Genomic DNA, 17,873 nt, shown 5'->3' on the forward strand with positions numbered 1-17,873 from the left:
GTGGTGTGCCGCGAGATTTTTTTCCGGTAAGCAGGTGTGCCGTTGCCCAAAAACGTTTGGGAAACACTGCATTAGACCACCCTTCTCTAACCAGGTGTCCATCAAGTATTGTTGGATTCTAACTCCCATCATCCCTGACCATTGGCCATGCTGGCTGGGGCTGATAGGAATTCCAGTCCAAAACATCTTGAGGCCACTGTTTGGGAAGGCTGCACTAAAATGACCCATGGAATGGGCTGCATGCTTTTTCTCTGAAAATATCTTCATTGGGTTAAAGGAGAGGGATCCTGAAGCATACTGGTTACAGCGGGCACAGTGGGGTGTAGAGTTGATGGAGCAGATCTCAAGCTGCTATTCCAAAATGAATGTGCAGCAATAGCAAAGGAGCTGCTGGTGACTAATGGAGGTTAGTTAAGCACCATTGGTTCCCAGTACTGCCATACAAAGGCCCACTACACAGAGGGAATAGTTTTATTTCAGTCTTCGGAGGAAATGGGAATCTAGGCTTTGACCTTCAGCTCTCATGACCCAGCCTGCCTAACACAATCGTTGCAGTATGTTCCTTCACTACTGATGTGTGTTGAGAGGCAAGGGAGGGGGAGGGGGGAGAGATGGTCTCCAGCTCTTGGGACATGGAGAATGTGAGCTTTGGCTATGCTGCAGTGCTTGGTTGTGAGCCTGCAGCGTGTTGGGACAAAATTCAGAAAAATAGCCCTTCAAGAAATGAGGACCCAGGGGATGACTTCACCATATCTTCAGCACTGTGCTGCTTTCCTGCAAACCGAGCTCCTTCCTCCAATCCAGCCCGCTGTTCATTTCAGTCCTTGCACTTGCTCTACAGGGCATGCTTTGTGCACATCTAGGGCTTTCACAATTACTGCTCATGAATTCGTAATACTCCCATCACTGCTGTCTCTAGGCTCCATCTGTCACTGAAAAGCGCAACACACACAGACAGCCAGGCTGTTCCTAGCCCCGCTATACTTTCCGCAACTCTCCCCCTTCCTTGGGGTGGGGGGTTTGCCCCCCCCCCTTGTGTGCAAGCAACAGATCCCATTGTAATTGGATAAGTTAGCGCTGAATTCCTTTGGGACACTGAAAGAACTCTTTGTTCTGGTCCCCTTCTTTGACTGCACCAAAGTGAAACTTGAAACTGACCTCTTGGGTTGGGGGTAGGGGAAGAAAAGGAGAATTTACAGTAAAAGCTTTGCTTTTTAAAAAATAGGACTGCCTTTTGCGTACGATGGTGTGTTTTTTTAACATTTCCAGTTTAAGAACCCTCTATTTAATTATTTATTATGTAGTGGGAACAGAGTCCCACATTAAGGAACTTTGCACTAATAGAAAAGCCTTTGGACTTCTGCATTCCGGTGGGGGGTGGCCAACAGTGGCTAAAGGAGAAACGACGTTGGGGAAGTATCTTGGCAAGCCAGTAATTTAGGCACCTAATTTTACCCCTTGACTTGCAGAGTCAATGGAAAATGAGTGAGTCAAATATTAAATGTGTATGCAACAGGTAGAAGAGGAGAGCTCCGAGATGATTGAAGAACCTGCCCTAATGGAAGAACCTTTAGGCACAATTGTAGAGGAACCGATGTAGAAAAATCAGGGTGTGCACACCCTCCATCTTGTAACAAGACTGTATCCAGCTGGTATCACGTAGAGAATCTGAGATCCTTGCACATCATTACAAAGGTAATTAAGGTTCTGTCCCCACTTCATCTTGTCCCCTGCTTTCTAGCCAGAGGTCTGATTTTGCTGATTGCGGTTTGTTCCAATTCAGCACTAAACTATGGGTTTTCCCATAAGAAAGCAGTGGGGCAGACAGAAGTGTGGATGAGCCCTTGGTGTGGTTGGTGGGCAAAGCCAGCCTCATTTTGGAGTGTGTCAGTGGCTGCATACTAACGAGTAGCTGATGCTGTGCAAGTGGATATTTAGTGCCTGCCCCTCCATCAGTTTAACGTATACACAGAATTTGTGTTCAGCATTGCAGCTGCAGTGACGTCGTGTCTTAACTGTATTGATGAGTGTTTGGAAAGAACTTTGATTTTTAGAATAACTCATGCCACTTCAAATGGGCAAAGGGTGGGCTGACTTAAAAGTATTAGCAGAGTTCTTTCCTGCTATGCAGAAAGGTTTGGAGCAGTCTTTGTTATAGTGCTGCATAATTGCTACTTGCAAGTGTACCAATAGTACTATAAGCATCATGATGCACTATCCTCATGAATGCCAGCATATAATTTGTAGCAGAGCTAGGTTGAGTCTCCTCACTCCATGAATAGTTGGAGGAAGCTGGGGAGTATCTCTTTCCCATTTCCCCCACAACAGACCCACCTCACTTATCCCTAGTAGACCTCCAGAAGTATTGTCATGGCCAGTGACAGCAACTATGGCCAGTAACTGTGGAGAGAATGCCCACTTTGTAGACAGGATTTAGAGGATAACTTCCCTTTGGTTCAGAGAAGCTCTATCTCCCATAGTGCCACATTCCACTGCCTTCAAACCTGATTTGTACAAAATGAGGTTGTGAAATTGGTCTTTGACTCTACCTCTTTTTAAGTTGCAAGGTGTGGGGGGGGGGGGGTTGAATGCTTTTCCTTATTTGAAAACAAAACTAGCTTCCCTGTGTGAGGGAAAGATGTGAGGGAGAAGAATTATAGCCACCATAGACTTTTCCATGATTTGTTTGCTTTGTGTCTCTAGGGATTCCTACCCACCCTCACCAATGAGATAGCACTCCGCTATGAGATCCCATAGCTGCAGTACAAAATGGGTATGGTCCAGGAACAGTTTTCCCATCTTATCTGCTCTTTATATGAACATTGAGCATTATATATGAGCATTAGAGAACAGCTCCTTTGACCTACTTGTAAGCATCTTTTCATCCCTTGACCAATACAGGCAGCAACTTATGTGACTGGTTATCAATTTGTACTAATTCTTACTCATATTCATATGTTCTCTGTGACCTTGGGGGCTACTTCACACCTTATCCAGTTACAAGGGACAAAGTTGGCACTGCGCAGAGAGCTGGATAGGCTGTTCTTTTTAGTTCTGTATGGAAGAGATATTTTCTCTCTGCTGTGTAGCTCCTTGTCTTCCCGATACTGTCATTAAGACTGGGTATTCAGCTGCTGAAAAAGGAAAACTGGAAGATTCATAACTTCTTTTCTATAGCAGGCACATAAGGATGTTCTGAATCATTTCTGGTGAAACTACGGCATTTTCATTGCAAATCTAGAGCTCAGACTTGAACTACCATTAATTTTCACTCGTTGCCTGCTCCTAGGCAGTTGCCGAACTTCATTTCTCTGTCTGTCCTCTACTGGTGGAGATCTGGAGTAATCGTGGAAGTAGTCACACTCTGGATTGGATTGGAAGGGACAAGGTGCCATGGCTTTATAGACCTTAAACTGAATGGTTTGGGAAAAAGGAATGGTACTCCACTCAACCTTTGGAGCGCTTTTCAAAGGATCTTAAAAAGGGAAAATATGGAGTTGATGAGTTTTGTTGGGCGGAAGAGAGGGAGCCATTAAGGGCCATAACCACACTATAAAAGTAGGGCTGGGAAACCAGTGGCCCTCCACATGATGTTGGAGTTAACCACCAGCCACCCCAGCCAGCATGGCCAATGGTCTGGGGTGATGGCAGTGGTAGTCTAATAACATCCTGAAGGCTATGACTTTGCCACCCCTGCCACAAAGAAGCTACAGAGAATTTTGATGCAGAACTCTCTCTCATAGGTGTGGGTGGGGGGAACAAGGCTGGTAAATTAGCCTAAAAGAGATATGAAGAAAAACCTGCAACAAGGGTGCACACCACTATCCAGCATGATTCCTGAGGGAACAATTGAGCAGCATTCTACCGTGGAGAGTCCGGAAAATAGCTCATTTCTTAAAGAAAGGATACGGGATCTCTTGTCCCAGCACAAAGAAATAGCTTTTGTGCCCCCTGTTGGCTAAGGAATACATGGGACTTGCCAAATAAGTTGAAGAAGCCCTTTAAAGTCTAATTTATAAATACCAATTATTAATAATTTTTTTGTAAGGGAAAAATCAAAGTGTACATTCTGAAATCATTTTCTCTGTAAATGGTTGGATTTCATTTCACCCTTAAAGGGATGTTTAAAGGAAGAAATAAAACAAATTACAAACCATGAAAGGGAAATGAGCACGTGTGGTGGTTTTATTTCCAACTGAAACTGGAAGATGTTCATGGAAGAGGAGAGGGGAGCTTGCTTGTTTCCTTCAGCTTCGAACTTACTGTGTTTGTATATTCCTTCCCTTTAGCCTGAAAGCACAATTGCCCAGTCAACTGAGGAAGCCTATGTGCAGTTAAAGATATTTTGTGTTTTCTCCATAAGAGGATATAGCAGAGTATGCAGCCACTTGCAACCACATGCTTCCCAACTGGATATATACATGTATACCCCTCCCCTGAATATTCCACGCGGAATTGTCAGACAAACAGGAATGAGAGATTTGGTGCCATTCATCCATCTCAACTGTCTCTGATAGGAGATAGAGCAAATGAGACATAACACAAAATATGTGGTAATAAATGACAATATATACACAGCAGATGAATGAATAAGTGAATTATTGCAGTCCTTAGTTAAAAGTTCAGTTAGTCATTGGAGGCTTACTTAACAGCCGTCTGAAAATAGGACAAGTTCATACTATGCAGCAACATTCCCCCCTCCTCCTGCAAATAATCCACCTATGGTAAATGCCTGCTTATTTGTTAGGACCCATTCATCGCCAACATACTTCCCTTCCTTTTTCTCCCTTCAATCCCTGGATCAGTTCTGCAACTACTTATATACAATTAAAATTAATTGAGTGAACCAACGTCTTCCTCCGCACCATATACCTCTATAAATCAAATCTCAACTAAAGCACACAAAACTGTTTACATTGGTTATTAATGAGAGAGAAGGATTAGGAAGCACCTACATAGATCAAACTTCAGTTAACAGACAATAGGTGATCTTGCACGAACTCCCTCTTATAAGAACAATTCTATGCCATGTTTTCTGCTGCCCGACACTACTTCATAGTATGAATTGCCCAGTGTCCTGCATGGAGTAAATTACTCACTTCTGGAAATGATAACATGGGTTCAATTTCCCTTCATGTAGGATTGCAAATGTTGTTAGTTTATCTTTTGCTATGTGTAGCAAGTAGCAGTGCCATCTGAACCCTGTCTGCTCAAAAGTAAGCCTTATTGAATTCAGTGAGGTTAGGATTTCAATCTAATACAACTAGGTAAGGAAATGTTGGTGTGTACAGATGATTCAATCATAGATACCTGCTATGGGTACAAAGCCTAGGTAGGGTGAGACTGTTGTCTGACAAGAGCCACTGCCAGTCTGTGTAGTCAATAATCAGCTAAGTGGACCAATTGACTCTCTTGGTATAAGTCAGATTCCTATGTTCCTAAATGCAGCTTAAAGTGACTCCACTGATGGAGGAAAAGAGCAGTGACAAAAGAGGAACAGTGTGAAACTTTTGGTCCAGACAATAGATCTTATCCCCAGAGAACTGAAGGTTCACATTTTCTCTTTGCTTCCTCTTTTTGCAAAGCTTTTGATTATATGGCTCACTGTCTCAGCTCCAGGTTTGTAGGTAACAACTTCAGAGAAAGGGATTTGGTGCCATTATTAAACCTGTAAATATTCAGCCTGTTAACAGCAGCCCTGCTTCTGTGGCAAACTTTGCAAGTTGGGATCTTAATTGCATTTTTAAACTTTTGCACTGTGCAATTATTCCTTTATGAAATAAAATAAGCTCGATATTTTACACTCCACAGAAATGATTTCAATATTGCTTGGGCATTTAGGAAAAGTGTTTTAAAAAATCATAGGTTTCAATTTCATGCTGCATGACAGCCAAAGTGGTCATTACTACCCGACTTATGATAACACTCTAGGAGCTGATAAAGCAAGTAGGAAGAAGAAGAAGAAGAGTTTGGATTTGATATCCCGCCTTTCACTCCCTTTAAGGAGTCTCAAAGCGGCTAACATTCTCCTTTCCCTTCCTCCCCCACAGTAAGACTGAACTGGCTTACTGCTGAAGTCACCATAGGTTGGCAGGAGCAGGGACCGAGCAACGGGAGCTCACCCCATCCCGGGGATTCGAACCACCGACCTTCTGATCGGCAAGTCCTAGGCTCTGTGGTTTAACCCACAGCGCCACCCGTGCTATGCTATGCTCAGAAATTCTAGTCCTGATTGCATGGGTAGTAATAATAATAATAATAATAATAATAATAATAATAATTTTATTATTTATACCCCGCCCATCTGGCTGAGTTTCCCCAGCCACTCTGGGCAGCTCCCAATCAGTGTTAAAAACAGTACAGCGTTACATATTAAAAACTTCCCTGAACAGGGCTGCCTTGAGATGTCTTCTGAATGTCAGGTAATTATTTATCTCTTTGACATCTGATGATAGGGCGTTCCACAGGGCGGGCGCCACTACCGAGAAGGCCCTCTGTCTGGTTCCCTGTAGCCTCACTTCTCGCAATGAGGGAACCGCCAGAAGGCCCTCGGCGCTGGATCTCAGTGTCCGGGCTGAACGATGGGGGTGGAGACGCTCCTTCAGGTATACAGGACGAGGCCTGCCAACATATAAAATCCCACAAGCACAGCTGTGTTACGACATATTTATCGCATACATAACCAGTATAGCAACAAGAGAGACACTGGTACATTCTATGTTTATGAGTATCTCCAGGCTTGATTGTGCACATTGCACTTTAGTTTGCTCATTGTCTAGTTGGTTTATGAGGGTATATACTTATTCCAGTAAAAATGTTCTTTATATTTATATTTATATGGTTTGTTGTTCAAAGGTAACAAATAACCTGTGCGTTTATAGCTACTCTGGCTGTTTTGGAGTGGTGATTGTTGTGCTACCTACTCTGAAACTACTGATTCTACTGAACCTACTGCAGGGATGGGCACTGTCCTTTTGTGGGCTGTGGGTGATTTGACACACCTGAGCCTCACCAGCAACTGTCTGAAAGTGCTCATACTGCTCTGTTAAGACATCTGGTGCCAGACCAGTGCTCCTTCCACCCTGGACCTCTGTTTATCACAAAGGAACAATTTCAGCAAATGTTTATTCAAAAGGTCTGGTTTCATGCATTAAACCTCCCATCTGTTAGTGCCATTACTGCATGCACAAGTTTCCAACACCATGTACAAAAAGAAATCTTAGAGCCAGTGGGAGGAAGCTTGTTTGTTCCTTCTGGATTCCAAAGAATCAGACGGAAACTGTCTTATATATAGTTGCTCATTAGGGGCTCTCCTTCTTGCTAGATAGCACTGCACACATTCTTCAAATAAAAATGAAATAAATAGGCATATGTTGTATTTCTGGAGTTGTACAAAACATCTATTGATCGGATGCATTTAGAAAATGGAAACAAACCCTCTAAAAATAGCTAAGTCCATTGCTTAAAAATGTATATGCCACAGCTCTCTCAGCCTAAAGAGAATCTCTGTGGCATACATAAAGCTGTATTAGGGCTTACCTCTGAGCCAGTCAATAAAGTGCAAAATGAGAAGTAGCCTACGCACTGGCATGCTTAAGTATTTTGCAGCCCAGCAATGGGATTACTTAAGGGCCTGAAGTTAAGCACATGCCCAAATGCTTTGCTGAATTTGGGTTGTACACTGTTGGGAACATTATGATCTGAAGAACTAAATATAACTTTATACTGCAATCTAAAGAGCTGGAAAGATTGTGTCAATAAAGCAAAGCCCTCCAAGTTTATGGGATTTCCATACACTCTGCTTAGTAAAATTCTGAGTAAAGAAATTATTTTCAGTCACTTCCTCCCACCTCCCCTGCTCTTCTGCTAATGGCTACGGCTTCAGTTCCAGATAATAAAATGTTTTCAACAATAGTCCTAACGGTTTATTTTACCTAATCATGGTGCTTTCATCCAGGCACTTCACTCTGAGAAGCAAGCCACAGCTCAGCAGTGACAGGTTGTTCTTAAGCAGTTCCAAGCACAGATCCCAGATGGTTTCAGACAACAAACAGAAATGCAATCACTGCTGCAGTGCATTTCTATGCACATACTTAGTAGGAAGAAAGTCCCATAGGACCTCAGAGAGTAAGCATGCTTAGGAATGGGCTGCGTATGATGTATTTAAGTGTGCATATACATTAGTGCCGTAAGGCCGAGCTCTTCAATCTTCCTCATCTCCTCTCCCAGGTACACTGCACATTGAGAAGAGACATGGTTAGCAAAGAAGGAAAGGGTCTGTGATCTGTTGTCTCATTGGTGGAGGGAGATTCTGGAGCTCAGGGCAAAGATTGTTGGGCCAGACTAGAGGGAAGAATGGTAGCTGCAGGACTTGTTGAGGGATGGAAGGCAAAGAAGGCAGTGCTTCTGTTCATTCTGCAAATACTTCAATTATGTGGCTCAAAAGCTAATAAACTTGGCCACTCCTATTTAAGAGCATAAGAAGAGCCTAACAGACTTGGGACACAGACCCATGACACAAATTTGCTAATAAAATAATTGCATACACAAATTTATATGTATAGATGCTTCTGGGGAAATCAAGTTGATGGGTGGTTGGGGGTCTCATCAACACTGTGCTTTGCCATGTGCTCAGCCACTTTGTAAGCAAAGAAAAATAAGTTTTTAAAAAGAAGGTGAAAGGGGAAGGAAACAGGGGCTTGGTGCAGAAGATCTGGCCCCCCTGAGCCACTTCTTAGCAGTGCATCTGAGGAACACTAAGGAACCAAGTCTGCCTTAACAATTGCTGTGCATCTTCCCACCGTATTCAAGCAAGCAAGATTCTCAGCTCTAAACCAGTGCAATGCAAACACAAATGGAAAAAAATATTTTCATTCTTTGCAAACTGTTTTTAATGGAGGCAGATCAATGGCAGCTCGTAAACATGACACCTTACCATTTGTAAGATAGTTGTTTTTAAGCAATTAAAAAAATATAAAAACCCAGACAAGCTACACACAACGCATAACAAATCTCCAGCGGAAACCTTAAGCTGCCAGGGCTGCCAACAAATGTTACTAGCACATTGAAATCCCATTCAGCACAAGCTCAAAAACAGTTAGTGCATTTTTGCCTCCTAATCAACATACCAGAAGAGAACATTCAACTTCTGGTTCCGTCCCAACCAAAGTAGCAAGCACTCCCTTAAGCTGCAATGTGGTAGAGGAGCTGCTTCAGTCAAAACCCTCCATTGGCACTAACTCACATTACTGGCCTGTAAATCCAGCATCACACCCAGGCTTTAGTACTCTCACCACAGCCACACCAGTAGAGCAGACAACTCGGTCCCAAATAAAGGAATGGTACAAAAATACCATACCAAACTCTAAAAAATATCTAGGACTCACAGGAACCTGGGAGAAGGAAAAGTGATATTGTTGCTGAATATGTGATTTGGTATTGAGATAACCAAATGCTCTGTTTATGTATGTCTGGTAAAATTACCCTGGGCCATAATTTGGCTGCTGTGTCATGTTTGTGACATGCTTAACTTCCAAAACTATGGCAATTGCCTAAAACTTGCTTTAATAATATTTTAAACTGGGCTTCTTGTTTTCAACATGATCACAAAACAGGTGTCTGTAAGCGAATAATTTGAGTTGCTGTTTTGTCCCACTCAAATCACTCCTCCCCACCTTTCACTACTTTTCTTTTGTTCTGAGGATATACTATTTTTGTATTTGTGCATACACACTTTTTCTTATACGAAAGAAAAAGTTCCCAGGAAGAACAAAGTTCCCATATAAGAACAAACATTTCCAGCCTGTGATATTGATTCACAATGGGCAAAATGGAGACTTTTGGGGTACAATACCCATTGCCATTCAATTTTAACATTTAAATAATAACCAGGTATTGCACAAGCATTATATTTAGTTGATTCATATAAGGCTTGCACAATAGGTCTTGTGCAAAACCTCCTTACTAGTATTCTTTTTTAAAAGCCCACTATATATGTAGATTACAGTCTATGAGACAATGTGTCACGCTTACTGTGTAAATGAGAGAATGGCTCCTCTGAACTGATGTCCTTTTAGTAAGCATTAATCTGTAAAAATGGGTGCTTTTCATCTGGTATCAGGCTGCAGGAAACAAAATGGCTAGGCTGTGCCCAGATAAGGAGTAAAGGGAAGTGTGGGTATGATGACAGAGAGTAGCCCCTGAAACATCACCAAAATATGACAAACCCATTCACTCCAAACAATACTAATGAGCTTCCACACGAACAGTGGCTACAAATGTATAATGGGTTGTTTTTATTAGCTGGAGTAAGGGGAAATCCAGATTAAATGTCAAAAAAAGGGGAGTATTGGCATTTTGATGACATCACAATGGAGATGCTGTGAAAAACGTGTGGATAAAAGCAGAATCAATTCCACAATAAATTCCAGTTTGGAAACACCATCTCACAGTTCTCCAGCCTCAGGAATCAACATTTAATGCTTGGGACCACAATGACCACTTTGTGGGGACACAGGTGGCGCTGTGGGTTAAACCACAGAGCCTAGGACTTGCCGATCAGAAGGTCGGCAGTTCGAATCCCCGTGACAGGGTGCGCTCCCGCTGCTCGGTCCCTGCTCCTGCCAACCTAGCAGTTCGAAAGCACGTCACAGTGCAAGTAGATAAATAGGTACCACTCCAGCAGGAAGGTAAACGGCGTTTCCGTGTGCTACTCTGGTTCGCCAGAAGCAGCTTAGTCATGCTGGCCACATGACCTGGAAGCTGTACACCGGCTCCCTTGGCCAATAAAGCGAGATGAGAGACGCAACCCCAGAGTTGGTGATGACTGGGCCTAATGGTCAGGGGTCCCTCTACCTTTACCTTTAACCATCTTTTGACTCCATAGTCATTAAGGTGTGGTTAATAAACTAATGAATTACTGATACCAATGCTTGTGAACCACTATGAACACTCTAAAGTGCTGTAGAAATGATAAGCATAATAGTCTTTACTACCCAAGCAGCAAGATCAGCACAGGTTTCCACATGCCACATTGTTCCTACTTTGCTTGGCACTACAGTGGGAGAACTTGCCAGTCTAGTGTAGATGCCCTCTTCTTAGCTTTTGACAGTACACTGAGGAAGTCATTACTTTGTCTCTCATTTCGACAGAAACAACCTGCACAGAATTCCTTTACAAATCATGTTGCACAGGTTTTCAGATAAAAAACAAAAACAGGTTGCTCATGGCTACCAGTTGCTCATGGCTACCAGTTTTCAGCAATGTGCAGTTGGAAGCAAGTATTCAACACACTCTTGGCTTTGCATTTGCCTCCTTAGGCAACCCTGAGAATACATCCTAGAACACACTATAGAATCCTGATGTGTAACAGGTTTCATGCAAGTGAATCCACAAGGAAAGGATTCCCTGGACGTAGGACACTTGAAGGCCACTAACCTTCACTAAGCCCCTGAAAAATGCTTTTGCATAGTCGGTGCCATTTTTCTAGAAAAAGAGATGCTGGAACTCACCATGAACGCCTCCCTTGTTCTCTTAGAATGGCAATGATGCCCACCCGAGAGGTGTCGGAACAGAGTTCTGGCTGAAAAAAAGCCCTGGAAACCATAATGATTGTGTGGTTCATCAGTCTTATATGCATTAATTGGAATTAAGGACCTCAGTGAAAATTACTTCCAAGCATCCAATTATGGGGAATATGTACGTTCTCATGAATACTGGATATTTCTGTTGGAAGGATGCCTTCTGCAGTGTCCACGTACTCCTTATGTACAACTACGCATTCCCCTGTTTCCCCCACAAAGATATTATACTCAAAATAGTTGTGCAAGACTATACCAGATTTTTCATAGGCCTGCTCTCTAGAAAGGAAGTAATCCAGCTCTCTAGTTTAGACAGAGACACCCTGGAAAGTGATGGTGTGGGCCCTTCTCTGTTAACAAAAAAAAAATCAGGAGCAGGGTAGGATACACATTCTTCTTAAAAGAGAGTGATCCATAAATCCCATGGACTCTGCAGTTTAACCCTGGTGAGAATATCCAAGTTTAAAGTTCATTATACAGAACTGTTTGCATGTGCAGAAGGCTATGGGCAGAAAATGAACCATATCACCACCTTCCAAATTTGAAGAAATGCTGACACCAGTGCAGGTTGTAATTCCTGTTCCATAGGAAAACATACACTGAAAAAGAGCAGGAGGATTTACTACCACCCCCCCTTTTTGTTCTTTTTAATCACCCTGAGCCATAAATGTCTCAGCAACCTCTTCTTCCATCCGGGCACGTGGACTCGGACAGGTCCACGAAGTCCAGCAACCAAGTCCACAATGCTTTGCTCTTCTCACAGAAGTGGAAGTTTATTTGTAGCACTTATTGTCCTGCTGACCTTCCCACAATTTCCAATCAGAAATGCTATTCTCAAGAATAGTGTGTCAGCAACGAGCTTTCAAGAAAACAACCAGAAGGCGGCACCATTGAGCTGAGCTGAGCATGAGGGGTGGGAGGAGGAGGACAGTCAGCTCTTGCGCATAACGGGAGCCTTCCGTGCTATTCTTTCCTATATCTATGCTCTCAAGTCCTTCTCTAGAATATCATGTTCATTTATAAAGCAACAGTGCTTCTTGAGCACCACTTGCAGACTGTGATTGCTGTTGGCAGAACCCTCTGTATGTGGGGCAAAACTGACAGAAATGCATAGGGATTAATGTAACAACGTAATTAAAGTAGTAGGCTGGATTAGGGTCTCTGTTTTGCTGCTGCTTTGAAATTGTACCCTCTATCAAAAACAAACACACAAAATAAACAAACAAGGATTACCTCCCCCCTCCCCCAGGCAGTGCTTCATATTCCACCCCACCCCCACTCCGCAATGCTGGTGTACATTTAATTGCCTCACAGCAAACACCGATTCAATAGCAGAAATGCACTTCTGGGGGGAAAAGCTTCTCCCATTGCATTTCTACCTGTTAGTTATGTTTTAAGGCAGGAGCGGACACTCCTTTTTTTAAGGTGAGCAGTAATTTGATAGGGACTGCAGGCAGTGGGGTCAAGTCATAGTTGATGCCCTGCTATTCTTTTGTTGCTTTGCTATTGGCTGTTTTGTGGATTTTATTTATTTATTTAAATGTCAATTGTACTTGTTTAATTGTGGCAATTTTAGAACCCACCCAGGGACTATTTGATGAAGGGTGGGCTGTAAGTATAGACAATAATAAATATGTTTTTTGGGGTCTATGGACCACAACAAAGCGCTGTGTGTGTGTGTGTGTGTGTGTGTGAATAAAAATAAAAATCTGCGTCAATTTTCATCCTAACTACTTCATATTAGAATTCCCAAACCTATGCAGTTCTACTTAGATGTAACCCACACTGAGTTTGATGGGGTTACACACAGATAAGAATATACAGAGAATTTGTTTTTAGTTTGAAGGATCAATACAGCTACTGTACTGTTTGGAAATGAAAGTGGAAGTAATTACTTCAGTGTGTTTTATAGCACATACGCACAGCAGAGGCCCACCAATTTGTTCTTGGGCAGCTGGGGAGAAAATGAACAGCACAATTCTAACCATGCCTACTGAGAAGTAAGGCCTAGGACTGAAAACTTATTTTTCCCAAGCCATACAACTAGAAAAGGTTTAAAACATCAGTTCATTTTTTATCAATTATACAGTAATACTATCATGGGGGCATGCATGACATAACACAAATTTAGAGAGAATAGTCATGGTGAAGCTTTCCACATAATTGTATTTTCCACACAGGAAAAAGTTTTAACCTGTTGAATTTCTCTCTGCCATACAGCTGTTAAATACACAAGAACCCTTCCCTCCCAAATGTCAACCCTAAACCAAAGCCTCAGTTGCCATCCTGTGCCCACTTACCTGGGAGTAACCCTCATTAAACACAAAGATACTTCTGGATAGAAATACAGTATATACCATTGTTAACTATGCAGTGAATTCTTAATGAGTGCCTGGTCTTTAGTTCCTGCAAAACAGGAGATGTGTCTAAGCCCATTTGCAAAGTTTTCACATTTGCCTTTTGGGAAGAAGAGGGATTCTTTAACATACTTATTGTATACTATGATTTGCAGAAAGAAACTTCTAGGGACTATGCAATGTCAGGTGAACCCAGCCCAAGAAAGATGCATCCTGGTTGCTGGGGAAAGGAAGTAAAATACAGATTCCAGGGAGTAGGAAATAAGCAGAATCAGTAAACAGGAGGGTAAACCAGCAGCTCTTTAGGACCTCAGAAATGTCTATCCAAACCAACTCACTTATAAATCATAGCTCTGACTTCATTCATTGGTTGAAAACACTGACAAGCAGGAGCAGCCAAGAGGCTACCACTGCATTGCCCAAGTCAACAAAGCAATGTAAACCAAAAGACCAGCTGCTTTTATCCTCGATCAGGCACATAGCCAAAGACATGATGGGGAGATCTAGGAAGGGAAGGCTTGGAAGAGTAAATGCATCCTCCATAGTCTTCTGAAACAGGAGCAAAGGATGCCACTATAAAGGGTAGAAGAGCTATTTATTTATTGCATTCAAAGCCCAGCTTGTTCTCCAAGGAGCTCAAGGCAACATAATCTACATGGTTCTCCTCATCCTCTACTAATCTCCACAATAGGTAAGGTAAAAGGTAATGGGCCCCCGGATGGTTAAGTCCAGTCAAAGGCGACTATAGGGTTGCGACGCTCATCTTAATAATCCTGTGAGGTAAGTTTAAACTGAGAGGAAGTGGCTGGCCCGAGGTCACCCACTGAGCTACATAGCCAAATGGGCATTTGAACCCTGGTCTCCCAAGTCCTAGTCTGACACTAACCACTATACCACACACTAAGGTTACTAGACGTCCCCCTTTCCCAGGGACAGTCCCCATATTTACAAATCAGTCCCCTGACAAAATCCATCCATTATGACTGAAGTTGAAAAGTGTTCCCGGATTCATTGAAAAAATAAATAAATCTGGTAACCTTACCACACAGGCCACCAGTTCTGGGCAGGAGGACCATTTCCAACAGCTCTATTCTTACGAATGGGGAAGACTGCAACCCATTTTCCTTGGAGGAAATCCCACTGAATTCCTTGGCAATTATTCCTCCTGGGTGGACACGGCTAGTACTGCAGCCTCTTTTTAGTCATGCCTAAGAATTGACCAGGGGAACATGGGTGGTGCTGTGGGTTAAACCACAGAGCCTAGGATGATCAGAAGGTCGGCGGTTTGAATCCTCACGATGGGGTGAGCTCCCGTTGCTCGGTCCCTGCTCCTGCCAACCTAGCAGTTCGAAAGCTCATCAAAGTGCAAGTAGATAAATAGGTACCGCTCCGGCGGGAAGGTAAATGGCATTTCTGTGTGTTGCTCTAGTTCACCAGAAACGGCTTAGTCATGCTGGCCACATGACCCGGAAGCTGTACACCGGCTCCCTCAGCCAATAAAGCGAGATGAGCGCCGCAACCCCAGAGTCGGCCACGACTGGACCTAATGGTCAGGGGTCCCTTTACCTTTAAGAATTGACCAACTGGGGGGGGGGATGAGACTTCCAAGTTACTACTACCTGAAGCGTGGATTTCAATAGGTCTACTCTAAGCATAAATCTGCACCCCAGACTTGCCATAGAGAACTCCTAATTCATAAGCAATGCAACTTACACACGTCTAATGCCTAATTTTAACTCCGTTGCTCGGCTCTTTGCTTTGCACATCACCTTAAAAAAAAAGAGCCTTTAATAAAAGCATCCAAGACGCAGAGGCTCTATATGCAAACAGCCCAGCAGGGGCGCAGCCGCCTTCAATGAGCAAAATTTTTGGAGTACAGGGTATTATTATTTCAGAGCGCAGGAAGGGGGTCGGTCGGTTTTGTTTTCAGCCCTGTTCTGCTTCATTTAAATCCTCTTCCATCGATGCCCCTCCGCCTCAGGGCCGAACGGGAAGCCGGGGTCTTTTGTGGATTTTTTTCTTCTTGGAGTTTCCATGGCGAAGGAGGTCGTGCCCCGGAAGAGAAGCCGCCATCTTGCCGAGTGACCCCGGGAGCTGTGCCGGGAGCGGGAAGAGGTGGGCTCCGAGCAGCCCCTGAAACGCGACGGTCTCCTCTCCTCCGCGAAGGTACCGAGAGCAAGTGCCTGCCCTTAGCCCCAACCCCCCGCTTCCCTCCGGGGGAGACGCCCAGAGCCATAGGGCAGCCCCAAACTCGGTGGGACCGGCGGGGCTCTTCCTTCGGACCCTCGGCTCGGAGTGGAGGGGAGAAAGACTTCTTTGATGCCTTGAGTTCCAGTTTCCTCTGAGGGCCTTTCATTTTCCTCATCGGGCACTCAATATATATATTAATAATTATATGTATATAATTTGTATTGGGTAGGCTGGAGGGAGAGGGGAAATCTGCCAGTCGCCGTCACCGCCCTCCCCGAAATCCACTGGATTCCGATGCTGCTTACTGTCTTCTTCTTTTAAACAACCTTTATTGTACAGCAATTAACATCAATTTACATATAACTTATAAGAATTAACTTAGTACATACAGCATATACCACACACACTATACACACTACAACATATACACACCATAAACACTAACTTCCGATGCTTCTCATTGTGCTATTTTACGTTTTGTTAGTCTGTACACATTTCGTTATTATTTTGTTTTCCCATTTATTATCAAGAACATTTTGCTATATACTTTATATTTCAAGATTCATTTTAAGTCTGCCAGGAGATTGACGTTGTCACAATAATTATTAATAAATCTGACTTCACAATAATTTCATTTAAAATACATATATGATGTTTCCCCATAACCCACCCAACTTTCTGATTAAGTTGTGGGGCCTAGATAGAGGAAACGCTGCCACAGGCTGCTTGATTGCATCTCCCTTTGAGATTTCATACCTAGTTTTGTGGGATGTGAATATAGGTTGTATTTTTTTAAAAGGCTTTTCCTTACCTTTTGAAACTTTTTTGGCATTTCTTTTATTATGTCTTGTGGAGTCTTCTCTGTTTTTTGCTTAGAAAATAAATAAAGGATAACTTTGCAGGAGGTTGTAATGGATAGAGCTTTAAATAGATTTATTTCTCTTATTTGTTGATATTATTACCTCTTGGATAAAACACAATTGACGACTTGGCTAAATATTATAATTTGCAAAAATACTGTATTGTTTCATTGTCTCTGTTTATTCTGTGTGCCTTCAGTTTGCCCGCCCTCCACTCATCCTTCATGGCAGCGTGGACCCGTGAAGCAGTGCTGAACCTCTATCGTGCTCTGCTGCGTCAGGGACGTGGCCTGCGCTATACTGACCGTGATTTCTACTTCGACACAATCCGGCGTGAATTCCGCAAGAATCAACATCTTGAGCAGCTCAAAGATAAGGAGAGACAGCTGGAGAAGGGCCAGGCTTTCTTGCACTCCAAACTTGGGGGGTTGGTTTAGAGACTTCCCTTCCTGCCCCCACCTGTTTTCCCACCACTTTCCTTTTATCAACCCTTTTGACCATCTGGGCTAGATGGTCAATATTGGCTGTGTAGTAAAAACTTGAAAAAGGAATCCCAAAAGTGTCCTGCCTGGGAGTATTCCCCATTCTTCACAGATGCAGTAAACTTCAGGTAGGTTGTTTTCCAGGCAGAATGTGCTCTCTTACTTATTCAGAATCTTTATAAATGATTGTAGATCTGTCCTAAAGCACTACAGTGGTGCCTCGCAAGACGAAATTAATTCGTTCCTCGAGTTTTTTCGTCTAGCGAATTTTTCGTCCTGCGAAGCACGGTGTCGGAAAAGTTTTGGAAAAGCTTCAAAAATCACCAAAAACCTCAAAAAAGGCTACCACACCGCGTTCTATGAGTTGCTCCTCGAAGTCAAGTCACAACTGTATTAACGGTGTTA

General features: G+C 43.1%; 2 protein-coding genes and 1 long non-coding RNA gene across 3 annotated transcripts in view; 2 read left to right on the top strand and 1 right to left on the bottom strand.

Moving 5' to 3' along the window:
• Positions 1-4,167, top strand: part of MGAT3 (beta-1,4-mannosyl-glycoprotein 4-beta-N-acetylglucosaminyltransferase) — a 48,590-nt gene extending 44,423 nt beyond the window's left edge. The window contains exon 3 of the transcript XR_014516382.1: positions 76-4,167. The gene's annotated coding sequence lies outside the window, so the exon portion shown is untranslated. The remainder of the gene's footprint in view (positions 1-75) is intronic.
• LOC310687388 lies at positions 3,630-10,697 on the bottom strand. The gene is made up of 2 exons (XR_014516396.1): positions 7,935-10,697; positions 3,630-4,290 (listed from the first exon to the last, which is right to left on the bottom strand). It is a non-coding gene; the product is annotated as an uncharacterized lncRNA (long non-coding RNA).
• A 6,513-nt stretch (positions 10,698-17,210) lies between these two features.
• MIURF (mitochondrial elongation factor 1 upstream open reading frame) lies at positions 17,211-17,423 on the top strand (the record flags this gene model as incomplete). Its single annotated transcript, XM_083462444.1, has 1 exon — positions 17,211-17,423. The coding sequence occupies one exon, from the start codon at positions 17,211-17,213 to the stop codon at positions 17,421-17,423; it is 213 nt and encodes a 70-aa protein (XP_083318570.1).
• Between the last annotated feature and the right edge of the window lie 450 nt (positions 17,424-17,873).

This window comes from Podarcis liolepis, assembly GCF_965112155.1.
Source record: "Podarcis liolepis genome assembly, chromosome: 10".
Classification (NCBI taxonomy): Eukaryota; Metazoa; Chordata; class Lepidosauria; order Squamata; family Lacertidae; genus Podarcis; species Podarcis liolepis.